Raw genomic sequence first — 27,426 nt, forward strand, 5'->3', positions numbered from 1 at the left:
TTGCTATATTTTAAGGATTTAAAACTTAGTTACTTACAGAATAAATGCCATAGAAACACGTTAGAATAAGGTGGATATACTATTTTTTTCCATTCAAAGTTGAAAAGCGTTTGTATCGGGATACCGGAGGTAAAATGTCCTGGTCAAGAACGCATGATTTTTTTTATTGTCGAGGCTGCTCAGGTTCGATTCACGACTCGGGCATGTTTTGGTCTTAAATTAGCATTTTAAGATAGGTTCGAAAACAAAAGCTTAAGTTCTAATGTTCGTAATATGACCAAACTTCAATTCTAAAGAGAGATTATTCTTAGCGAAAATCTGGAGGTCAGTGCCTTTTAAATACAACCTCCGGGACAAGTTCCGACTCTAATTAGCAAATAAAGAAGCATAATGCATAATGGTAAAAAAATGGAGAAAAAACTACAGTACAAAACATTTTATTTACAAGTTCATTAATATATACATATGCAGGATTTCGTCATAATTAAGAGTAAAAATGTTTTTGCACAGAATCTTTTCACAAACGATGATATCATATTTTCGGATAGTTTTCCTGGTCGTAGGGTTGAGTATCATCAAAACATTCGTCAATTGGTTGACTAAAGGCATCGTTTTTTCTGAAACAGGTATCTCGTGTTTTAATACTGCTTACACCCTGTAAAAGATAAAACTTCATTTTCAGTGACTTAGCTACACAACACGCAGACTCATGTGCGTATACAGAGTGAGACTGTACACGCTTACAGAATTATGCTAGTTTTTCTTTTTAATTTATAAATACCTTTCATTTATTTGTAAATGTAAATTAAGAGTAGAATCAATAAGATACTGTGAGTTGTAGGCATCAACTAATATATATAATAATACGCATCTGATACAACTATTTTGTAACACGACTGCCCGCTGTTACACAACTGAAATACTGTTGAAAAACTGCGTTAAACTCCAAACAACCAAAACCACAAGGGCCAAATTAACTATTTATAAAATGAAACAATGAAATTATTGTCTAAGTAAAATCGAGTTGTCGGAAGGATTTGCTTGTTTGAGCGTAAATTCATTCTTTACTAAATAAGTACTAAATATGCTTATATGAAGTCATTCGGTTTATCATATTTTTCATCTATTATTTGTAGAATCTATCACTGGTTGTAGATGCGATTACTCGGCTGAGCCTCGGTACCGCTAAGACAGTTATCCCACAGCCTTACGTAAGCTTCTACAGTTTTTGACATGCAAAAATATCACGATTGTAGCGCCAAACTTCCTAAAAGCTGTGCATTTAACTAGTACAAATGATCTTCATTTAAACTGTGAAACCGGTCCCAATCGCAGCAAGCGAAACTAGCTGTTTGCCTGTTAGGAGAGACCTGCATCTAACGACTGTAGCAACTTACAGTAACTCTGTCTTTATGTTCACTCCAGAATGACACCGGCTGCTCTGTTCTATAATTGTGATTCTGCAAATTTAAGAAAGTATATCTAGAATACATGTGCAATGACTTAAAAAAAAACGTGTGTGATTTCTCGAACATGTTTCTGATAATTCTACAAAATACATGCAACTTTTATAGTTTTACACTTGTATCGCACCTTGCAGTTAATTTCAAGGAGTCTGAACTGGAACTGACCATCTTACAACATTTTTATGTAAAAAATCAGTACAGATTCAATCACTTGTATTCGCTTAAACCAACACGAGTGACTTACCTTGGTTGGTTTTGGCGGAACATGTTGAAACCCTTCAATATTGAAATCGTTCGCTGTCACTGATTTATAATCTAATGGCTCTGGTTGTGGTGGGTTTATGTCGTCTACAAATACTTCTTGGCTGTACATACAAGTAAAAGATAATAGTATATGCTAAATATCTAAAAAAAAAAACAAAAAAAAAAAAATAAAACAAAAAAAAACGATGGAAGTCAAAAAAGATCAGTTCTGTAATTCAAATTCATTCAAGACAGCATGCCCTCAAGTTTTCATATTCTGTTATACTGATATTGAAATAAACATACTCCGACATTTTTGAGTCTCTCTTTTATGTTTTGTAGCAAAAATTAGTATGCATGTTACCATATTACTACGCTTATCTCTGTTAAAGAAAGCAATAAAGTTACCGTCGGTATGTTAACCATACTAAGTCGAATTACTCAAAATGAAATGTAGAAATGTAAACGTTTGTTTGTTTGTTTACTTTCTGGGGTTTAACGCAGTTTTTCAACAGTATTTTAGTTATGAAACGACATGCAGGCAGTTAACCTAACCATTATTTCTGGATTCTTTACCAGTACAAAATCTGTTCTCCGTAAATAAATGGCAACCTCCCCATGAATCAGAGGTGGAGGACGAATGATTACAGAAACAATGTCTTTTACCAAATCGTCACGGAGAACATATGCCCCGCTCCATTGAGTACACTACGGTAGCGCTTTCATACTGTCGCACCGACAGTTAGACGGAAAGTAGTGACGTCACGCTCTTCGTAGAGAATGTGCCCCGTCCGGAGTTCGAACTCACGACCCTGTGATCCGTACATCTAAGCTCTCCTTATTAAGCTAAACGGACAGGCAAAATGTAAATGTAAAACGAGAACGTATGTACGATTCAAAATATATATAAAATGAGAATGCACGTACAATTCAAAATGAAAATGATTCCTATTCTACGTTCATCAATACATATCATTGTTACAGTGTTTAAAGCATAAACAAGATAAAAATGGAAACTTACATGGCTTTCTCCATGTACATCTGTCTCATCAATTTACTTTTGTTTCCTACAAAATTTAGACAAGGTAACTAAAATAACTAGTCAACAGAATAAACAATTACTTTTTTTTCAAGTGATCAACATAAATTAAATCCATCCTTCTGGTTTAGACTCTCAATATTAAATTGTAACAAATGCCATATCTAGTAACTTGTATTACAGACAATTCCACTATCTGTTTTTATGTGCATAGGATAGAATCGCTACCACATTGTTAATCTCAATTAATTTCTCATGTTGTTTTTCACTTCTACTACCTCAGTAAATCAGTAAACCTTTACCTTAGCTACTTTATGAGAACTTTTAACGGACGTGGTAATTTAACAAGTATGCCCACGGGCAGAATGTCGAGTCCGCCAGCTGTCAAGTGTGACCTTGACCTTAGACCTAGGGACCTGGTTCTTGCGCATGATACTCCGTCTCATAATGGTGAACATTCATGCAAAATTACATCAAAATCCCACCATGCATAAAGAAGAAATGCTCCGGACAAACTTAATTTTGACCTTTGACCTCCAACTGTGACCTTGACCTTTGAGATAGGAACATGGGGTTTGTGCATGACAAGCATTCTCATTGAGGTAAACATTCATGCCAAAAATAAACAAGATTGGTCCATGCATGTCAAAGTTATGGTCCGGACAAAATCGGACGCACGGACGCACGCACGCACATACACCGAACCACCAAAAGTGGCGACTATATCGCGCTCAAGGCAAGAGGGCTAGACAATAAAACTGTTCAATGTCCGTAATACATAAAACATTTGAACATCATGAGGATTTATTTCCAACGCTACAATGTACAGGGTCGCAGAGTTTGAATTATCACTGTTCGGGGTTCCGTGCGCAGGAATTTAACCGCGCGGGCGTTTGAACAATGAATCATATAGAGTAAAACGCCCGCGCCTTTAAATTCCTGCGCACGGAACCCTGAACTGTGATAAATCAAACTCTGCGACCCTGTACTTTGTAGCGTTGGAAATGAAGTATGACTATTGTGAGACCAAGCATTCTCTAGTAATTGATTGGAAACCAAAAGGCCTACCGGCCTGCTGGCAGACGGACCGGCCGACCGACAAAGAGCAAAACTTCGAAGAGGGACATTAAAACAGATTACAAACATAAAACATTTATCTATATAAACTGTATATATTCGCATATTTGTAAACTTTTTAAATGGGCTTTGGTAGTAAAATGAATAAAATTATATTTTCGCGTAATTTAATACAGTATGTATTATTGAAATTTTGAAATGATAATATTGATAGATCGGTCTAATTGTCCCCTTAATTAATTTAAGAAATGTACTTCCAGTAATTTTTAAACTATTTGCAGAATAGCAAATGGCGGGTTGGCTCTTTGGTTCAGTCTATATGACTAGCTTGGCTTACAAAGGAGTATCTAGTCGTATGTGACTCATCTGCGGTTAAAACTTTAGGCTAGTCGTATGTGGTCATATTACTAGCCGCTGCCGCATTTAAAATTAACTGTAAATACACTCAGTTCCAAAAGAAAGTGTGCACTTAGTTTTCTGTTATTTTTTCTCGGTTATTTTCATGAAAACTTATAATGTTTGGTACCAAAATTTAAATCAGTTCGTAAACAAATTGGTGTGCATTTTAGATTTTGAGTTATACCTGAGAGTTAGTGTATGAAAAAAATGAAACAAAAACGTCAGGAAATTTTTTGAAATATTTAAACTTAAAAAGTGCACACTTTCTTTTGGAACTGAGTATATGAAAGTAGAACGTAACCATGGGATTTCAATAACTTCTATAAATTGATTAATGCAAACTATTTAGTACCTTCAAGTGGTATTCCTGGGTGAACTGGCGTTTTATATGAAGCTTTTACTGTAGTCTCATTTGCTGGCCTGGCATCGAGGTTAATTGTCAGAACCCCTGCATGTCCATCCCGAAACAGTTCTGCTTTACTTGCAGAAGATTTTGTTGTATCAGTCACAGTGTCATAGTCTTTAACAGCGCGCTGTAATCAACATAGAACCATTCACGTATATGTAAATCAAAATAAGTTTTCAAGGTAACTGTGATGTTCAAGTTTCCGAGACAATATGGCATCAATCGTTTTTAAATGATGCAAGTACTGATGCAATTTATAAAATATCCGGGTCTAATGATAACCTGGTTACGGTCCATGCCAGTTATAGGTTAAGCTGTCTGTATTGAAAAAACATTGATTTCTATAGCTTCAGCAGACTGTCACGCCTTATGATAAGCAAATTCAAGATTAGTTTTTCAGACTAAGTTAATGTACTTAGGTTTAGCTATCTGTCATGTTTATGTTAACCATAGTACTTCTATTTGTGTTGTGTATACATATGGCCTTAACTTAATAGTCAAAAATATGCATAAATGGCCCTTCAAGTTTGTGCCGATAGTACCTCAGAAAGTATTTGACCTAGGATTATCAAACAGTACAGTTATTAAGCATGACTTGGGTATTGTTTGAGATTTTACTTAGCCAGACCAAAATTATAGCCCTTAACTTAATATAAAACTATGCATTAAAGTGCATGAAAGTTTCTGCCACGTACATCTCAAGAAGTATTTGACACAGACTTGTAAAACATTACAGGATTGTTATGTAGCATGCGAAGTTGTGAACTTGGTAATTATGTTTGGAAATTGCCCTACCAGATGCTTAAATGTCTTGCCAGGGAATAAACCCATGGCCTCCCACACATAAAGTGGATGCTCTACCATTACTATAAGTCTTTTAAATATATTATAACAAGTGTATTTGTTGACTAGGCTGAAAGAAGTTTATTTACACTTCTATACACCTAACCGGACTTTCTCATTCAGACCTAAAATGAACACTCCGTCTTCCTTGAAGTCTCTGAAAAAGGCAGTCATCAATATAGGTCCATTTTTGTCCCATTAATATTATGACAGGCTCCAAAACAAAAATGTCAACGGGGTTTCTAAACGTAGGTCTTCGTGGTATATTTTACAAGTTTTTAAATCAACTTAACTGGTGTTTACATCAAATATAGTGCATGATGTCTATGGTATTCATGTCTTCTTATGGGTTAATTGTACCATTCTGGTTCAAATGAACTAGCCTGATGCAAAAGAGCTATCTCTTTCACCATCCTGATTATGATGTTTATTCATTCAATCATTCATTATTTTTCTCCATTATAATTATTTTTCGAAAATGCTTACCTCTTCGACCCAGTTTTCCAACAGACATTTGCCGTCTGAATTGTTGAATCGTATTTCATTTCTTCCTTGATTCAGCACACTCATATCGGCTTTTAAACTCTATTTATTTCGAAAATACAAACAAAATTACATTCAACTAAAAACACTGTTTACATCGGAAGCGCGCGGCGTCATAGCAACATAGCAAGAGTTATAAAGGGAAATAATCCATTTTTAAAAGTTTAGCGTTCGGCGTGTAGAGGATTTAGCGGTCTATTATTCAAACGTGTTAAAACATACACTATTCTTTATACGCACGCGCGTGTACGTTGATGCTGTTTTGAAGTGCATGGGCATGATAATTTTGTCTTCTGTAATACAATTTCATTTAAGTTTAATCAAACAAAATGTATACAGAGCGTTGGGTCTACGGATCGCGGGGTCCTCGGTCCTCGGGCGAGGCGTACGTTCTCCGTGACGATTTGATAAACGACATTGTGTCTGAAATCATTGTTCCTCCAACTCTGATTCATGTGGGAAAGTTGGCGGTTACTTGCGGAGAACAGGTTTGTACTGGTGCAGAATCCAGGAACACTGGTTAGGTTAACTGCCCGCCGTTACAGGACTGAAATACTGTTGAAAAACGGCGTTAAACCCAACACAAACAAACAAAAACAGAACATATACAATGCATATTTTACAGAACTTTACGCATTGTCTCATTCAAGCACATAACCTAGTTTGTTTGATCATAAAAACAAGTTAAATTGTATCGCACACTAAAATTTGAAATTGTTTAAAATAAATTGACGCGACGGTAGTTAGTAAGTTCAGTCAGCTGAGTTATATAGGAATGCCCCTCTGCAAAACCATGTTAAAGATCACACAGAATGCTTAAGTGTTAAGTAGAAGCAACCGTAATTATCTTCTAAACATTTACAGAGTATACATGAGGGAGATGGGCCGATAGTTATAGCTGTTACTGCATGCGAAGCACACGTTAGACTTGGTTCAGTCATTTGAAAGTGTACCATATGATAGTAATTTCTGAAAGAGGACGGTTATGATATGTGAAATTACATGTCTCAGCTCCCTCTGATCTTATCCGGTCGCGCAGCTTTGTTCCACCAAGAGTTTAGTAACACCGTATTGGCTGATAGACATGTTAAGCATTTGCGGGATAAGATTTTTGGATATCTTAGATCTTGAAAATATGTTTGTTCCAAAGATAGCGAGGATACGTATTATTATGGCAACTAATCGCCTTTCCATGTTTTAAAGTTACTTCATCTAATAAAGCGCCAATTTTGTTCTGGTCTCTCTCTGGAGCAATGATATTCTATCTTCTTCCCAGTCTCTCTCGATGGGAGGGATGAGATGGGAGGATGCATGAAATTTTGTTACAACACAAAAGTCTGAAATTCTATCAGAAAAACTTCAGAAGTCTATCTTAAAAAAAATATATACGGGACATTTTTTTTCAAATACAGACTTCTTGGGTCTTACTGATAAAAAAATTTCAGTCCCGCGATTTGGACAAATTTGAGAAGGTCCATACAAGGAGGCTTGTGATGAAGTTTGATTATAAGACACGTTAATCAGATGTTCAGCTACCTCCAGTCGAACGAAAAATACAGACCTCATAGACCACTGCTCATCAGAATAGTAAAGACTGTTTTTAGAATAGTTTGTGTGTCTTTCTGTTACTAAAATAATGAAGGTTTGTTACTGTTCACAAAAATAGCGATAGCTGTACGAAAACTAAAGACTCGCCATATATCTGTTATTTTGAGGTGGGTAAAAGATAATATATTGAGTACACGCATTACTATGAAGTGTTTGAATTCTAATTTTCTCAGTAGTAGGTTAAAAATATTTTTTGCCTGACAATGAACTAACTGGAAACAGGAGCTGTCACACGAGACAGTACACTCAACTATTTTGATGCTGAACAGTGAAAACGGACAAACCTGAAGAAGCTAAAGCTATCACTGGAGTGCTTAGTAACTACAACGTCGATGAAAATATTGGACAATAGTTTAAGTCTGGGGCAATGTATTCTAAGTAATATAAGAGATACAGTGAAAAAGTATTAGGTATAAAAGGGACGTAATTCATGGAGTATTTCTGAAAGATTAATGCACCATGTGTCATATAGTTTGCAAATATATATATTGTGGAATAACTTTTTTAACTTTGAATCAATTCCATTTAGTAATAACTGAGATAGAGGAAAAGTGCAAAATTCAAAGTAAAAAGGGGGAACATTCCTTGAGTCAAATGATGTGTGTGATGATGTGGAACAATCATTTTAAGACCGAATAAATCCTTTAAGTAACAAGAGATATTATGAAAACGCATCAAAACTCCACTGTAATTCCAAGTAAAAAGGGGGATAATTCATAAACTATATGTGCGAGAGTTATGACCTTTAACTCACATGATGTGGGTGTTTGAACTGAATTCAAGTAAAAAGGGATATCATGAAAATATTTGTAGATAAGGACTATTTCATGGAGTGTTTTGAAGAAATGTCACATGTTAATAAGTTTGCAAATAATATATTGTGGAACTTTACTTTGAACAATCCATTGATATGAGTGAGGAAAGCATCAAGAGAACATTCAAAGTAAAAGAGGGGGATAATTTCATAATATTTGTGCCAGAGTTATGACCTTGAGTCATATGATGTGTGTGATGATGTGGAACCTGAAATTTCAAGTAAAAAGGGGGATAATTCATAAAATATTTGTGTGAGAGTTATGACCTTTAATTCACATGAAGTGGGTGTTTGACCTGAAATTTCAAGTAAAAAGGGGGATAATTCATGAAATATATTTGGTGCGAGAGTTAAAAATTTACTTTGAATTTCACTTATGAAGATGAGGAATGTATTAACCTAAATTTCAAGTAAAAAGGGGATAATCATGAATATTTCAACAGAATTAGGACAGTGACATATGATGTGGGATGAGTGTAACAAATGTTATAAGTTTGAATCAATCCATGCAGTAATACCAGATCGACGAAAGTGCATCAAAAACTTGACTTTAAATTCTAAGTATAAAAGGGGAATAATATTGGGAATTTTGGAAGTATTGGCATGATGAATATATGTGGTATCATTTTGATCGTGTAACACTGTTATAAGTTTGAATCAAATCCATGCAGTAATACCGAGATCGAAAGTGCATAAAAACTTTGACTTGAAATTCTAAGTATAAAAGGGGATAACTAATGAAATATTGGTGCCAGAGTTATTGCCCTTGTGTCATGTGATGTTGGTGATGATGAGAAGTAACTATTTTAAGATTAAAGTAAATTCATCAAATAATAATCGAGAAAAATTGAAAATGCATCAAAACTTTAATCAAGGTGTGTGGACGCAGAGGCCTATGCGAGAAGGGCAGCTCTCCATATACTCTGTGTAGTCAAGCTAAAAACTAAGTTCAATACTAGCTCCTTCCATTTTTATCAAGGTCAGTTAAAGACAAAGAAGAAAATCAAGTTTCCCAATTTGTTTAATCTATTACCTGTTTCAAACATAAAACAGTTTAACAGTTAAACCTTGTACAGATAATCAACAATAAAGATATACCGTACTGTAAACATGTCCATGTTTTATACAAGCACAACATCTCTCATTATATTCTGTCCACTTAAATGCGTCTTTACATGCAGTTTTCACAATCATAAATAAAATTAAATAAATATCTTCAACTTTATAAATATATCCATCTGTTATAAATTATAACATTATTATATAACAAATTCAATATGCCTTTGTACACATGTACAAATTTAAACAACGTATCATATAGGTCATCTAACATCTAAACATAAAATACACAACTTCATACAAATCATTGTCCGGACAGATACAGCCAAACCATAGTTTATTTTGATGGGTTTTAAGTCATATCCATACAGTTACAGTTATTTCATGTGGAGGAAGATCCTTGATGCTCTTCCAGGTATTATTTCAGCAATGTGCAGGCACCTGGAGCGAACCACTGACTGGATAGCTTTCTCAGTGTGCTAAATCATTTAGTATGCTTCTTTACATAATTACAAAGATAAAAGTATCAACAAATACAACAAAAACATAACAACACACCTGGTAATACATGTAAAATGATGTATATAATAAGATTTTACATAACCTATAAGAAAACCCCCATTTTTCTCTCAATATTTCATATTAATGGTTTACATTGTCATTTTGACTGCATCCTTCTACATATATATCCTCCCCATAAAGTGGAAGGAGACCCACCAAAAAGAACCTGATTTTAATAAAAAAAAAAGTCTGTTTCATCCCACTTTAGAACCTCAACTTTGGCTTTTTTGCTAACCTCGAGTTACTAGCTTGAAAAAAATGTCATGTTTCTTTTTTTTTTTTGTTATTCAAATGCCTAAAATGGCTTAAGATGTTGTTTCTCACCTGCGAGAATACATAGTATTTCTAATGAAATACTGGCGTATGATAATCTTTTCTTTCCTGTAAGACAGGATATTCTCAATAAAGTACCAGGCACTATTGCAGGTAAGAAAACGTGTAGAACTACCTTCAATTTACTGTTTCAAGTATCCTCTCTCTAATAGTTCTGGCATTGTAAAACACTGTTATATAGGAAATAAATCTATTCCTGACTATGTATTCCCCTTGCATACATGATTTAATCGCTGGATGATAATCTGTATCACACAGAAGCGTAACATTAAAGGCATCAAAACAAATGGTACCTAATTATCTTCCTGACCAAATTACAAAGTACAGGAACTGTGTACTCTATGTATTACTACACAGCAAAACCTACTCCTGCCAACTTGTGTTTAGTAATGCTAAATATAGCAAGAAAGGCTACCAAAAGTACAGGAACTGTGTACTATATGTATTACTACACAGCAAAGCCTACTCCTGCCAACTTGTGTTTAGTAATGTTAAATATAGCAAGAAATGCTGCCAAATTTGCAGCACTCATTTTGAAGTCATATTGCGGCAGTGTTGCACATCCAATTTCCACACTAGAATCAGAAACAGTATCTGAGAGTTGCTCCCCTTGAATCACAGATCCTGACTGTCTCCCTTGCGATAACTCTTCATGTTGAAGTTTTCTCACATTGAGAGCAACTGGTTGAGTATTTTCCTCATGAGAATGTTGAAGAAGTTTACCATTCCAGGTTTTATCACAGATGTCTTCCGTTGCCACAGATATAAGATGAGATTCTGTCTCAATATATTTTGAAGCTGCGTCTACAAAAGCTGTCACTCTCTCAGTGTTGGAAGGTCCATGCTAAAAAATAAGTCTGAATAGGTAATTACAGTTTCTGACTACTAGTATACAAGAAATATCGTATTGTTTCCAATCAAACAACTTAAATTATACACACTATTTGTGTGTCAAGTTGATACAACATTCCTCACACAATGCAGAACTGAAATAAGAGCACAGTAGTGAAGCTAAAAGTCCTTCCAAACAATCTAGTACTTTCAATCAGTAGTTTGTATAACATCAGTAAATGGTCAGTAGAAGTAGCATGTAAAATGGGATGTAAACGGGACTCTTCATTCTGATACTTTTAACCTTGTCTGTAAAAACCACCCTTGTGAAATGAAAATAGTAGTCTTTGTTGACAGTTGGTCCCTAAACGCAAGTAAATTTACAGTTAACAGATTTATAGATAAATATAGGAAGAAAAATTAGTGGTATTTATTATTAATTTATTTGGAGTTTTTCTTAAGCACAAGTTTGACTGAGCATACTATCATATTGAAGCAGTAGATCCACAAATATTACTTCTCAGTCTATTCAATAGTTGTCTCACTGCTAAAATACAGGGCTCCAAACAGTAGCATACCTGTTCCTCAGTAAATGTCTGTGAATCCTTCCAAACTATAGACAGTAAAGGTTGGTCTCTTTGTGTAACCCCACATTCTAACTCAAGAATAGAGAACGACTGCTGCTGGCTGTCTTCCTCATGGTTCACCTGAAATATAAAAGTGGAATTTGTGCTGAGTAACAGACCATGGTTCATCTGAAATAATGAAGTGGAATTTGTGCTGAGTAACAGACCATGGTTCACCTGAAATATTGGAATGGAATTTGCACTGAGTAACTGACCATGGGTTATATGAAATATTTAAGCGGAATTTTCACTGAGTAACAGACCATGGTTCACCTTAAATATTAAAGTAGCCTTTGCGATGAGTAGCTGCCCATGATTCACCTGAAATAGTGCACAGAGTAACTGACCATGGCTTATATGAAATATTTAAGTGGTATCATCAAATCTGCGAAATTCAATCCCATATATTAATGGTTTCATAGTAAACCATAGCTTAAAATGGTACACACAAATAAAATGGATAGCTAGTGATTTAGTGACACTAAATCAAAAACCAAGATGGCCCTTAAAATGAGTCATATAAAATCACGATGGTTTACCCGTATCGTCAAAATTACACATCTATTGAATAACAAGAACTGTTTATCAAGAACCATTGTTCAACTGCTAGAGTCTAAATGAAATTGAAATTAAACACCAGTATGCTTAAATAGTTGAAAGTAAAAATTCACCAAGGACTAGAATGTAAAAGCATGTACCACAAAAAGTATTTCTGGTGTGAGAATCAGCGTTACAGGTACATCCTGGTCTGTTAGGTCTATATGATCTGCCTCTATACAACACAGAATGTCATTGGATGGTAATGTTTGTAGCAGCTTTCTGAAAATAGCAACCAGTAAACAATGTTTTATTCATTTTGTTGAGTTCAAAGGTGCAAAATAAAGACAAATGAATAGACATAAATCTTAAAAAAAACCTACACATTTTGTAATATAGTACTAAACATTATGATAGCCGTGCAATATTCCCTTGAAATCAACACAAGAACAGAGAAACAAATGATTGTTTCTGTATTTTCTTAGACTGACATGGGGGGGGGGTCATTTTGTCCTACTTCCATGTTTATCGTTTTTTCGTAATCAGTCGGAAATTCTTCGGGATCACATGATTTTAAAATTGTTTCAAACGAATATCCATTTAAAGACGCGCGACAAAATAACTGTATTTCCATGATGGTAATTATACACAACTTGCACGAAAAATATGAAATGTACAGAATTTATGTTTAAAATTGACAGTGATATATTAGGCGAAGACAATGTGTTTAATGTCTAAAATCTTATTAAATTAATGTAGCCATATGTACATAAATCAGTGTATTTAGGTAAATTTCAATCACATTTTGTTTCGGCAGTGTAAGACAGTTATTCATTTATTTCCTTAAAACTATACTGAAAAGAGATTAACTGAAATGTTTGCAGACGAAGTTGTAAAAACACTTTTATTCGGGAAGGGCCTGAATTGTCCTTCCGCAAACTTGTAGTACAGCTGTTTATTACCTGTATTATAAGAATGATTTTCATGAAGGTTTTGTGAGTTACAAAATTGTTGAATTCCATGTGCTAAGTTTGTAAAAATCACGTTATCGTTTGGGCATATAATATATTTTGCATCTATTTATAAATTATAGCCTCGTTTCGGAGGATTCTTCCGAAAAAATCCAAAGATGCTCGACGGGTTCGTAAGCAGTCGGAAAACATACTTTCGGTTTGACATAGGCAACATTTTTTGTTTATTTGTTAGTTATTCTTGAACATATTCATGACTATTTGGTCAGATCTGATGCAGTGAGCCATATTTTCAGTAAATAGGAAGTCTCAGCTACAAACTCTGGTTTTCATATAATACTCGTTCGGGTTTTAGTAATGGACCTTTGACTTCGCACCAACACAATTAGTGGTATAGGTCATATGGTGGTTTTCCAGCTTTGACGGTGGAGGAAGATCCCAGGTGCCCCTCTGTGCATTACTTAATCAGTAGCGGGCACCTGGGTAGAACCACCAACCTTCCCTAAGCCAGCTGGATGGCTTCCTCACATGAAGAATTCAACACCCCGAGTGAGGCTCGAACCCACATTGGTGAGGGGCAAGTGATTTGAAGTCAGCGACCTTAACCACTAGGCCACAGAGGCCCCCAGTTAAAATAAAAGCATAAAGATTAACAATATAACTCTAATGTATGATTTGCTGAATATGAACAATTGACGACTTTTGATGTCAAATTTAAATTAAGTCTTTGGACATAATTATGTACAGTCAAATCTCGATATCTTGACTTCGGTTATTTCGATATCTCGAGTGAATTTTCCCAGTCTGGATTTTTGTCCTTCTTAGTTAAATAAATCAACTACGGATATCTCGATTTTTTTATTTCGATTTTTTCCTTATCTCGACTAAATTTTCAATCCCCAACTTTACAATTTACTCTATTTTGACATCGGTTATCTCGAGTTGACATCAATTGTCTGCTAAACGAGGTGCGAAAAACTGCACACGCTTGTATTTGCTCAATTGCTGTCTACTGTCGGAGGTGCGAAAAACAACATGCGCGGTTATTCACTCAATGATCCTGATTACGACCCGAAACCAATTAACTGTCGCTCATGTGTCATTTATTGTTTGTAAGCTATGTAATTTGTATTGAACTGTGTCAAAACTGAGTGAATTTAATTGCATTTATAAACACCAAGAAATAAAGATTCTGTCCAAATAACATCGTGTCTTCGTTACTGACACATCAGATATTCTTCACGAATAATCACAAAAACAGATTAGATATATCTCTCAATATTGTCAAACTGCTGAGTCATGTCGGAGGGCGGGAGTCAAGAACTTACCCAAGCGCCGGTCGAGCAACTCAAAGAAGGGCCCGGTAACCAAGCCGGGAGGAGTTCTGAGTCGGCCAACCCCGAGAGTTCTAGAGAGGGACATGTGTTTGTACAAATATACAGTTTTTTTTTCTAAAAAACGTGTTTTTATCAACACAAAACTTCATTACCCCACCTACCAACCTAAGTTGACCTTACTTTGGTTATCTCAATTTTTGGATATCTCGACCTTTTTTCCTTGGTCCCGACGAAGTCGAGATATCGAGATTTGACTGTATACATATAAAATTAATATAACTCTCACATGCTTAAGCTTTGCAACAAACAAACTCAAGTAGTACACTGCATCATGACTGCATTAGCAATAAACTATGACATATACAATGACAGTATTTAAAATAAGATTTAAAATAATTCTAAAATAAATTCATAAATTTATTTACAGTGCATATTTGATTTGTCCACAAGGCTCTGAAGAAACATCTATCACACTTGGCTGCATGCGTGGATTTGGCATTTTACTCAAGCCTGTACCTTGAAGAATACCTGTAATGAAATTTAAATGCAAAATAGCTAGTAAATCGGTCTGCAAGAGATCTTAAAAACAAGAATATGAATATATTTTAGATTTTTTTTTTTTTTTTTTTCAAAAGTCAATTATTGTATCATATTCTTAGAGAAACAAATTAGATGATTTCAATGAATTGATAAGAAAAAGTAAGTAAACTAGAGCTATCACTTAAAGTGATTAATATCCCCAAACACAACTTCCTCAGAGGAAAGATCACCTTGTGTAAAAAATATATCAAAGATGGGAGGATCCCAAGTGACCTTAATCTAAAAAACAGGCAAGATAAACTGCATGGGGGCAAAAGTTACCTCCTGCACCCACACCTTCATCCACTTTAGAAATACATGTCAGACATATTTATACTTCATGGATGACAGGTGTTAGAAGTTTTACTGGAATCCAATCTAACTGTGAAAGTAGTTTACTTCACATGCATTTGCAAACATAAGAGGGTAAGGATATCCAAGTGCCCCACACATACATCCACAAACTCAAAGGTGTATATGTTTCACCAACCTTCATCCACTCAAGAAAAGAATGTTATGCACAACTACACTTACATTGTTCACAAATATATAGTTTCAGTGGATTCCATCGAACTTGTAAAGGTGGTCTGCTCTACAAACAATTACAAATTGGAGAGAGTATGGGCGCCCACGTGCCCCAAACATATAGCAACCCAAGAAAAAATGTCACATACAATTACATTTCATGGTGATACCTGTATTAATTTTCATTTTGTATCCCTTAAAAAACTGTGCAAGAAGTTTATTCTCCCCCGAGATTTTTATACCGGACTGGCCAATAACCAACTGGCCGACAGCAGTGACTCCAATTATACCCCTCTTTGTTTTCAGGGGGTGTAATTAGTCTAGAAATTGTTATACCTATTTTGTTGGGTTTAATGTCGCACCGACACAATTATAGGTCATATGGCGACTTAGAAATAGTTATAATCTGTAGGACAAAATAGTGTACACCCTGACACAGATGGTCACGGTTTCTGATGTACATGTATCATCAATTTCAATGAATTCTAATATATCTAACACACATTCTGACCTTGTCCAGTTTGTGAGACAAATTCTGCAGCTCCACCAATGGGTTTTGTGAATACCCCGACTAGACCTTTACCTACTCCTGTCACCAGACCAGAAGCAGTTGATGTACGTGACTGACCGCTTTCCTCCGTATCAATTAAACTCTGTATAGGCTGGTCAGCTAAACCTGCTACAGCACCTGGATCATAAAAACAGGAATTGGATGATTTGCTATTCTGTATTCTGAGAATATTTTAAATAAGTTGTGGTTATGGATTTCAGATAAATAAAGATAGCATTACCTGTATCATATGGATATCAATGGTTTTATCATACAGGTAGCATTACATTTATCATACAGGTACTGTTCCCTTTATCAAACAAGTAGCATTGCCTATAGACCTACTATCACTACACCCTTATCATGCAAGTAGTACTGCCTTTATCAAACGAGTAGCACTGCCTTTATCAAACAGGCAGCATTGCCTTTATCATACATGTAGGATTGCCTTTATCGTACATTTAACACTGACTTTTATAAACAGGTAACATTGCCTTTATCAAACAGGCCAGTTATAAATAGAGTTAAGGAACCTGTACAGTGCATGTCATATATTCACAGTGAACAAGTGTGTGAAGTTTCAATTGATTCCTGTAAGTTGTTACTAAATTACCATCTTACTTAAGTAAACTGAACCGAATGAGGTCACAGACAAAGTTTACCTTTATCATCTGACACTACATAGTCTGGGTTCAGTTGAAACTGCATAAATCTTATGCATATGAAATAAATAACAAGGCAGAATGTCGAGCCTACCAGCTGTCAAGTGTGACCTTGACCTTGTACCTAGGGACCTGGTTCTTGCGCACGACACTCCGTCTCATAATGGTGAACATTCATGCCAAGTTACATCAAAATCCCACGATGCATGAAGAAGAAATGCTCCGGACAAACTTCATTTTGACCTTTGACCTCCAACTGTGACCTTGACCTTTGAGATAGGAACATAGGGTTTGCGCATGACATGCCTTCTCATTGAGGTAAACATTCATGCCAAATATAAACAAGATTGGTCCATGCATGTCAACGTTATGGTCCGGACAAAATCCGACGCACGCACACATGGACGCACGCACATACACCGATAGTGGCGACTATATTGAGCTCATCGCAAGCTGGCTCGACAAAAATCACCAAATAAAGATAACCTGAGTATATCTAACATACCAAGTAAACCGAGACCCAAGCCAGTCAGCCCCTGTTTGAGTCCATTTCCCACACCATCTGGCCTGTGCCTGCGGCTCTCTTCCTGCCTTCTGATGTGAGACCCATCCAGGGACAGTCGATCCATGTTTCGTGACACACTTGATGCAAAATCTGTTACTGACTTAAGCATGCCTAAAAAAAACAATAATGCTAAGTTAAAGGAAGAACATGTGTAGAGTAACATTTTGGTTTATTTTATCCACTGTACCTTATCAAGGCTTTTCTTTGATTTCTCTTTAACCCTCACCCTGCTAAATTTCTATAATGAACGTATCCATCTTTCAATTTGGACAGTACCATTAACTGTTAAAAGGAGTGCATACTAAAATGATACCGACTAAATGGCAAACAGTGCAGATCATGATCAGACTGCACAAATGTGCAGGCTGATCATGATCTGCACTGGTCGCAAAGGCAGGATCAATGGTGTCCAGCATGGTAAGGGTTAAATATAAGACAATGCCATTCATCTTATATATCATTCTAAGCGTGGTTATAGCATAGGAACTTTTCTTAAATTTTCATTATAAATTAGTTTGGAACAAATCAGCAAAAATATATTTTGGCAGAGTATTTTTACACTACAATTTTCCGCCATTTTTAACACCAAAAAGTTTCATTTTCTCTTCATAGATTGTTATGTAATTTTCAGGATATCTTAGTAAGCAAAACTCGAACAATGTCATGTAAAAATGTTGTAAACTTTTGAAATGTGTGCGACACATAATCTAATCATTGAGTACTAAAAAAATCCTTCTATGCAATTAAAAGTAATGGAGCAGAAACAGATTTTTACTTGACCTTGAACAGTGACCTTGACCTTTAACCGACAGGCATTGATCATGGGAATGCTTTTGTGTAGCACTAAGATAATCCATCAATACATATAAAAGTTATGGAGCAGAAACAATTTTTACTTGACCTTCAATAGTGACCTTGACCTCTGAACTAAAAGCATAAGTCATGTACATACATAACCTACATATTGCCCTCTATTCACATACATGTGTACCAAGTTTTATGTACTTAGCTTGAATACTTTTTGAGTTATCGCAGGATCCAGATTTGCCGACGGACAGATGGACCTCCGGACGGGGAGCATTCCTATAGTCCTCTCCGGTGTTCCAAAATAAAATGCTCTTTAAATCCAAACAAGTAGGTGTATAGAATATTTACCTGTGGTTATATTCTTGACCATAGAGGATGTCCCCTGTGACACGCCCACAACGAAGGCTCCGGGTCCACGTGTCAGACCCCTGTAAGGCATCCGGAAAAAGTCTGCCACTCCAGTACCTATACTGCGTACCAGCCCTGTAGGGTTTCCAAGAATCTCTAAAGATCCAACAACAGCCCCTGAAATTATTCAGTTACATTTTTTACAAAATTTTACAAAATGCATTTCCTTAAGTTCTGTTTAAAAATGGTCTGTTACACTAAAGCTGTTCATTAATTCTTTCAGAAACACACTGCAATGTGCAAACAGTGTTTATAATGGTCAAATGCTGCAGCAGTATAACAATAAGAAAGAAAGTATTCTATTATAGCCAGAAGGCTAACACCAGATGTTTGTTGACCTTTTAATTATAAACATTGCAATAAGAAGTTGATGTCAGGTTAAGCTTTTATGTGATTTGGCGCATTTTGCGAATATCACTTGAGTAAGTCAAATAGCATTTGTTTAATTTCAAAGAACTGTTCCTATTCATATGAAGATATATAATGTTACTGAAATACTGACCTGCTCTGAACAATGCTCCTGAAGCATAATGCATCACTAACACTCGTATAAGCTGGTACCCTGATGTGCTCAAGTTCGTTTTCTCAAATCTTCCAAACGACAAAGGTGTATGATCAGAGGCAATAAACAATTTCATCGAAGCATGGATGCTGAACATAACTGACACTGGCTGAATACTTAAGTGTCCTATAGTAACTGGACAGCTTAATGTTCTTGACAAGCTCTTCACAGATGGAGGTAACTTAAGTATATCAACAGGAAGTGGATCTGGGATAGATAATGGAACTTGTAGGAATCCTTCTGCTTCTTTGATACAACGGAAAATAAATGTATCGTCTATATAAAAACTTATTGGCTTCATTGCACATTCAACAGATTCAATCACAGATGAGCGGCCATTAATGTTTCCGAAAACAATCTGCACATGTACAACACTGCACGATTTCAGAACAGCATGTTTTTCCAAAATATTTAGTTCAGATATTTGCAAATGGTCACTTTGATATGGTACATTTTCTGCATCCTGGCGAATGAATACGACAGGAAAATCATAATTCCCCTGGGACTGAATCTGATTGTCAAGTTGGACATCCCCTATACTACACACTAAGCAGTTCCTATGGTGACCTGTCTGCTCTACAAGGTCACTTGCTGGATATGAGGCAAGAAAGAGGTCATCAAGAGTAAGTCGCACTATTTCACTTTTAGTGTAAATAGAAGGTGCTTCATTTTGTATCACTAACGATAGCTGACGAAATAGCAAACCAAAAGAAATTTTCAATGATTTTGCAGATTTATCTTTTCCTTTATCTGTTTCACTGTCTTTAGAAATTCCGGTTTCCAGTGCTTGTTTCAGCTCTTGTGCTATTTTCACATCTGCTGGTTCTCCTAATCCACTCTCAACAAGGACAGTTCTCTCTCTTCCTTTTAGACGGCTGCGAATCTCCTTCGCTGACACATCCGCTTTAGTTATTGGAGAAATAGTGACATATGTCACCATGGCAACCTGCTGAACATGAACTTTGACATCGCCTACATTTGGAATGGAAACAAAATTATCTGCTGCTACTAATAAATCAATTGGATTGCTCCATTTCACTTTGGAAATTTCCTTTTCAGTGGAGTTTGTTGGCAAACTGCCAGATATGTGTATTTTTGGAATGGAATGTTTATCAGTTATTTGTGGGAATGCTGTGTTCAAGGACGGCGGCGTGTAATAAAGTGCCCCATTTAAAGGTATAGACGGCAGGATATTGACCAGTTCTACTTCTTCTTGTATTGTGGTATCTGAAACAATGAAAACAGTTTCGATTCATATTACTTCTTTACCTAAATCTTGTCTTTAGTCTTGTCTGAGTCACACTAATGAAATTTAAGTCATCTATTAGAAAATTTTATGCTTTATGGTAGATAAGACCATGGATTCCTCTAGGCATTGTGGGTATGACCTTGCCAAGTCAGTTAAATAGCTTCCCCACATGCAAGATTCCACACAACCATTAGGTTACCAACTAACAGTTGTTAATATTCCATCAGTATCGAAGCCCAATTCAGTATATTTTTTATCTTAATACATTTTTTTTTATGTACCATTATCTTGAAACAAAACAATTAAAACATTTCTGAAGAATTGTATTTTGTGTAATGTATTTAGAAAGTGTGCGTCATATCATTAAATATAGATCAATACACCATCTCCTTTGAACACCAGTAACTAAGCGCTTTAAACTGCCCAGACATATCACTCTGTTGTTAACTGAAGTCTCTTTGCTAAAATTCTTCTACATTATGTTGCATTTATTACTTTTATGCTACTGGCAAATGTATGTATACTGTGAGTATTTTCTGTTTCTCTCTAGCACAGTTAGTAACATAATTCTTACCAGAGATTGTCAGATCCATCAGTGTCTGTCCATAGTACAGAGGAAAGTTACAATGGTTCTGTATAAAACAAGTTGGTGCTGTGTCTATTTCTATGGTGAAATATATCACACCATTCTTTTCCACACCAGTTATACACAGTGCCTCCTGCTTCATGTCACTGTTCCTTCTAACAGTTAGACTGGTTGTCATTCTGCATCCATTTTCATTGGCAACCAGTCTGATTGGAAACGTCCAATCAAAATCATTGTTACATGCAGACAATGAAATTTCAGAAAAGGAACCTTCATCGTTTTCCTTTCCATCACCATTAGAATTTATACTGTCCTTCTTTTGCATAGCTTTTCTAGAATTTCTCAACACAAGGTAGTTAACTATGCCAGTGTCTTGATCAATGTCAGTATTCTGTTGAGGATATGGCACATACTGAATAGGTACGAAGGTCAAAGGTTGAAGGTCAGATTTGTCCCTATGGCAACCAAGATGGCTGTTAATCTCAAAACCGGTATCACTTGGAATGTTAACCTGAATGGGAAAAATAAATTTGAATCAATAATAAACTCTAACGTATAACTTTCATTTTCAGTATGAAAAAAACTCTTAATAATGTGAAACAACAGCAAACTTTTAAAAGTTGAAAAGAATTGGAAAAGGAGATAAAAATATTTTATCAAATTGAATATTATGTAACTAAATAATCAAAGGCATTTGATCCCTTCATTTTATTGAAGTGAAATGTTAAAACTGAAGACAAAGGGATATAGGTCTCGCAAAGTCCATCTGGGTGTTTGCCTGTTCATCCAAAACTGACAAGGCAGTCTGAAAGACAGCTATATCCCCCGCCACTGCTATGGATAGTGAAAGGGTAAACCTTTGATTTTAGCTGTGACCTTGACCTTGAACTGACATGGCTGACTCATGAATTCTGCACAACGTCTTGATGAGGTGATCATTTGACCCAAGTTTCATGAAAATCCTTCAAGGGGTTTAGGAGATACAGAGCTGAAACCTTTGACCTTCATTGTGACCTTGACCTTGAGTTGACAGGGCTGACTCATGATTCTTGATGAGGTGATCATTTGACCCGAGTTTGATGAAAATCCTTCAAGGGTTTAGGAGATACAGAGTGGACACAAAATGGAAGGCTCAACCTTCGACCTTAGTTGTGACCTTGACCTTGAGCTGGCATGGTTGACTCATAATTTCTGCACATCGTTCTGATGAGGTAATCATTTTACCCAAGTTTTTAAAATTCCTTCAAGGGGTTTAGGAGATATAGAGCGGACACGAAATGGAGGGCTCAAACCTTTGACCCTAAGTTGTGACCTTGACCTTGAGCCGGCATGACTGACTCATGGGTTCTGCATATCGTCTAGAAGAGGTGATCATTTGACCCAAGTTTGATAAAATTCCTTCAAGGGGTTTAGGAGATATAGAGCGACAGAAAATGGAAGGCTCAAACCTTTGACCTTGAGTTGTGACCTTGACCTTGAGCCGACAAGGCTGACCATGGGTTCTGCACATCGTCTTGATGAGGTGATCATTTGACCCAATTTTCATGAAAATCCTTCAAGGAGTTAGAAGATATAGAGGGGACACAAATGGAAGGCTCATAAACCTTTGACCCTAAGTTGTGACCTTGACCTTGAGCCGGCATGGCTGACTCATAGGTTCTGCACATTGTCTTGATGAGGTGATCATTTGACACAAGTTTTATAAAATTCCTTCAAGGGTTTATGAGATATAGAGCAGACACAAAATGGCAGGCTCAAACCTTTGACCTTGAGTTGTGACCTTGACCTTGAACCGACAAGGCTGACTCATGGGTTCTGCACATCGTCTTGATGAGGTGATCATTTGACCCAAGTTTCATGAAAATCCTTCAAGGGGTTTAGGAGATATGGACCGGACACGATTTTGTTACGGACGGAAGGACGGACGGACGGAAGGACGGAAAGACGGAAGGACGGACGGACGCAGACCATTCCTATAATCCCTCCGACACGGCGGGGGATTAAAAATACGGTTAACTCAATTTTAGCTAGAATCACAAAATCTCATATATTGATTAGCACATAATCTTTCTTTGTACATAATATTATCTCCCTTTACCCAGTAAAAACAGCGTTTTCCCCCTTAAATTGGTAAAAAATAGGTTTTTCTGACTGTATTTAAAAGTAACACATTGATGGATCTCCATGATACTCAATATAAATATAGATCACTATATGGTGGTGGTGCAAACACAACTTTTGTCAGGATCTCTTCAGTAACTACAGAGTTACTGCCCTTTGATTGGCAGTTCTGTCATGGTTAAAGTAGACATAAGGCTGCTAATGTATAATGCATTCATGGTTTATTGGACTCACTGTTGTTATTGTATCTGGTCCTTTGGGATCACAGACTAAGGGGTGTGGGTGGGGGATGGGGGAAGAGGTATTATCAGGTAACTCTTCCAAGGTGTATGAGGGTAAGAGGGATGTTCAGCATTCCCATTAAGATTGAGTCAAAACAAGCCTCCTAAATGAACTATTTTACTGGAGTTTTCTATCTTCCAAAGAAGCTTCTAACAAATCTGATGAAGTAAGATTTATTTGACATTCTTACAAACAGTACAAAGCGTATTTTAAATATATTTAGCACAAACCTTATCACTCCAAATCGGCACAGCAAATACACAAGCCTGCAGCATGTATTTGGTCCGGTTTGAGATCACAAATTGTTCCTGTATTGTGATAACTCGTATATGATGCTTTACAGATGAAGTTATTGTCAGGAAGTATACCTGCAAAATACAAAATAATAATTTCCCTTTTAAAAGAAAGTTTTTCTAAGATGGAAGGTGAGTTACAAAATGATCAGAGATACTTCTGCTATCAAGTATTTTTCTACCAGTTGAAATGGACTGGTATCTCGATTAACGTCAACATGTCAGAGTTTATAATCTTGGTAGGAATGATCATAAATCACTGTTTCTAAGTAGCACTAAATTCCTGCTATTCAACACAACAGGGTCATTATAAAAGTATCTTGATCTGCAATGTTGTATTCCGCTTGATGGATGTTTGCCAGGGTCTGGATCACACAAGGTGCTTCTACCTAGTGTGATCCAGTGGCAAAATCCTAGAGAACAGAGTGCATAATTGTGGATCAAGGTACTGCTTTAATGACCTTTCATCATATATACATACATATTTCTACTGTTAAACCAACCAAGATGAGGCTGAAAACAAGGTTCAAACTGTACTTTTTGATACATGGAATGTCCTTACTAAGACAAGTAGTCCCATCATTCAATATTATCCATATCCCATGGAAGCTGTATACAGTGTTTTGTATTCATAAGACCTAGTTAAATACCGGCCATATTTTAGAAAGAAAATTCAAAGGTGTATAACCTCAATTTTTATTGCATGACTAACACTTCTGAGATATTTTACACACATTATACACACTACACGTTTTCAAAAATAAGTAAAGAAAAAAAAAGATTAGCTTTGTATAGTTGTATAGGGAAATATACCCTCTTTCTTTCACAGTGTAAAATAGGGTTTTGTCTACTTTAAACTTGTGCATAGATCTCAATACAAATCTAATGGCCTATAACTTTAACTGTCTTACCTTTGGCTGACCTTGAAAGTCTGTAAATACTGGCATGTTGACGTATGAATCTATATAGAGGGTTTTGCCAAGATCGTTTCTATAGCGCTGTTCTTCCACTTCCTCTTCTGATACAGGCACTGGCTCAGACATGTGCAATGTATCCCCAAACTTTACACCCACATGGAAACTACTCTGTATGTAAAATAAAACTTCACGATAATTTCAAATATATATATATATACAATATTACTTAACCATAAGTATCTTTTTGCCAATAAGTTGTTAAGTTATTTTTGTTTCAATGTAAAAGGAACCTGTTTTACCATCAATTACTGATGGGATTATATACTGTAAAAGCAGAAATTTTCGCAAGGGTTTAATTTTCGCTATACTTGCGAGGCCCTACATGCTGTGAAAATTAATCCTTGCATAAAGATTCACCAGTAGTATAATTCAAATTCAAGTATGATACCATTTTCACAATTTCGCAAATATTAAACCCCACGAAAACATATTCAAAATTTCAAATTCGAGAAATTTTGACCCAGCGAAAAACATGTGCTTTTACAGTAGTTTGAACATACAGAATACACGGACCTTTATTACAACTTACTTTCAACAGTCAGAACATACTAAAATGATGCAGTTAAAAACCGAAAATAAGTATTACTTCCCTAACCTCCAATTTTGGTGGACATATTGTCTGACCTCTCTTGATGTCATAGGTTACATCTTCATTTCCCATAAACACAAGGTCAAGGTCACAGAGATTGTTGACAATAAAGGATGGAGTGACATCTACCAGGAGAGTCTGGAAACCAGGCCACAGCTCTGACAGGTTCACATTGAGGTCTATAGTCGGTTGATTGCTTATATCTAACTCAGGCACTGTTATACTATACAGACCAGGCTTCGGCACATTTTCTCTAACAAAAATACAAACAAAAAAATCAACGTTCAGACACAATGCTTCATTGTCACTAGAAAATAAAGCAGTCGAACTAGACTGCACCACCAACAATATTTAAGATATCTCAGCAATTTTGGACAATTTCACATATTGTTTTGATTTTGACTTATGTTCTGCACATGTTTTTCTTTGGCATTACGTTTATGATTTAAAAATAAAATACTCTGTGTTGAGAATTTTGGTTGTTTTTGTTGGGTTTTGAGTTTGTATATTGACTATTCCAGCTTTTGATAGTGAAGGAAGACCCATGGTGCCCCTTTGTGCATTATTTCATCACAGGTGGGTACCTGGGTAGAACTACTAACCTCCTGTTAGCTAGCTTGAAGGCTTCTTCTCATGAAGATTTCAACGCCCCGAGTGAGGCTCGAACCCACATCAGTGAGGAGCAAAGGATTTAAAGTCAGCGGCCTTAACCACTCGGCCATGAAGGCCCCCCTCTTACATGAAAAGGGCACAATTTTGTAAACGATAAGTCAGAGTTATAAAACTTGGCTCAGAGCAATCCTTTCATGACGCTGAAAATTTACTAAGACTTTGAAAGCATAAATTTTAGTTAAATAGTTCCAAGACCAATGTGCCTGCTCACATGCACAACTTTGACAGAAATTTCCATGTTAAAAAGGGGCATAATTTTGACTAAATATAAACCAGAGTTATGAAACCTAACCTGTGAGAACATTTTATGTTACAAAAGACTTTTTGTGATCATGTACCAAAGCTGGAGTTATGTTATTTGTTCTGTTCTTATTTCAGAGAAAACTGGTTAACTGATGAAAAGTTTTAGCAATGCAGGCACTGTCCCAGACAAAAGGCTGACAATAACGTCTTTAAGTGAAATTTCCGAAAGTCAAGCTACACACGCATCAATTTCCCATTATGGGACAAGAAATTTCATATCCCCAACCACTTACTCTAAATGAACTTTCTGTACATATGGCCATTCAAACCATGTATCGCTTTTCCAGTAGTTGTTTAGACCATCAGGATCAAAGTCAGTTACTTCCGTTCTCTGTAACTGTTCAATAAGCCCTGTAGACAGCGTCACGCTCGTACTCGACTTTACAGAACTTGCACTACAATCATTCAACATCATAAATTATCTGTAAAATCTTGTAGCCAAAATTAATAAATGAAATAAGATATGAAGCTAAAATTAGTCCCCTTGTTGACTTGTTCCATAACTGTATTTTATTTGTTTGTTTTGGGTTTAACGCTGTTTTTCAACAGTATTTCAGTCATGTAACGGCAGGCAGTTAACCTAACCAGTGTTCCTGGATTCTGTATCAGTACAAACCTGTTCTCCGCAAGTAACTGCCAACTTCCCCACATGAATTATCAGAGGTGGAGGACGAATGATTTCAGACACAAAGTCTTTTATCAAATCGTCACAGAGAACATACGCCCCGCCCAGGGATCGAAACGCGACCCTGCGATCTGTAGACCAACGCTCTCCCTACTGAGCTAAGCCTGCGGGCATAACTGTATTTTAAAAGATACAAAGAACGTTGGACTAATTTCTATCCTAATACTAAATTATAATACCACAACCTTCAGGTAAGATATTCCTAAGCAAACACATTAATTATTTGTTTACTTCGAGGAAAATATTCGTCAGCCTTTTCTGCAAAAAAAATGACAAAAATTAATCTACAATAATTGTACTTGTATTACTGATACCTTT

The 27,426-nt window shown here is 36.1% G+C and overlaps 2 protein-coding genes across 2 annotated transcripts in view; both read right to left on the bottom strand.

Annotated features, from left to right (window-relative positions):
- Positions 1–421: 421 nt before the first annotated feature.
- Positions 422–6,145, bottom strand: LOC123523067 (sperm-associated antigen 8-like). Its single transcript, XM_045300671.2, has 6 exons — positions 5,960–6,145; positions 4,577–4,757; positions 2,731–2,776; positions 1,711–1,831; positions 1,398–1,460; positions 422–655 (listed from the first exon to the last, which is right to left on the bottom strand). Exons 1-6 carry the CDS (start codon positions 6,041–6,043, stop codon positions 533–535), a joined length of 618 nt encoding a protein of 205 aa, XP_045156606.2. The 5' UTR covers positions 6,044–6,145; the 3' UTR covers positions 422–532.
- Positions 6,146–9,441: 3,296 nt separating this feature from the next.
- LOC123565511 (intermembrane lipid transfer protein VPS13B-like) overlaps positions 9,442–27,426 on the bottom strand; it is a 76,593-nt gene continuing 58,608 nt past the window's right edge. Inside the window, exons 43-55 of the mRNA XM_053549368.1 lie at positions 26,657–26,818; positions 25,455–25,701; positions 24,794–24,967; positions 23,820–23,957; positions 21,175–21,697; positions 19,292–20,578; positions 18,730–18,906; positions 17,515–17,685; positions 16,309–16,485; positions 15,119–15,221; positions 12,547–12,667; positions 11,801–11,929; positions 9,442–11,235 (exon numbers count right to left, since the gene is read on the bottom strand). Of these exons, the coding sequence (XP_053405343.1) occupies positions 10,840–11,235; positions 11,801–11,929; positions 12,547–12,667; positions 15,119–15,221; positions 16,309–16,485; positions 17,515–17,685; positions 18,730–18,906; positions 19,292–20,578; positions 21,175–21,697; positions 23,820–23,957; positions 24,794–24,967; positions 25,455–25,701; positions 26,657–26,818 (3,805 nt within the window). The 3' untranslated portion in view covers positions 9,442–10,839. The remainder of the gene's footprint in view (positions 11,236–11,800; positions 11,930–12,546; positions 12,668–15,118; positions 15,222–16,308; positions 16,486–17,514; positions 17,686–18,729; positions 18,907–19,291; positions 20,579–21,174; positions 21,698–23,819; positions 23,958–24,793; positions 24,968–25,454; positions 25,702–26,656; positions 26,819–27,426) is intronic.

The sequence above is a fragment of the Mercenaria mercenaria genome, chromosome 8 (genome assembly GCF_021730395.1).
Source record: "Mercenaria mercenaria strain notata chromosome 8, MADL_Memer_1, whole genome shotgun sequence".
In the NCBI taxonomy this organism is placed as follows: Eukaryota; Metazoa; Mollusca; class Bivalvia; order Venerida; family Veneridae; genus Mercenaria; species Mercenaria mercenaria.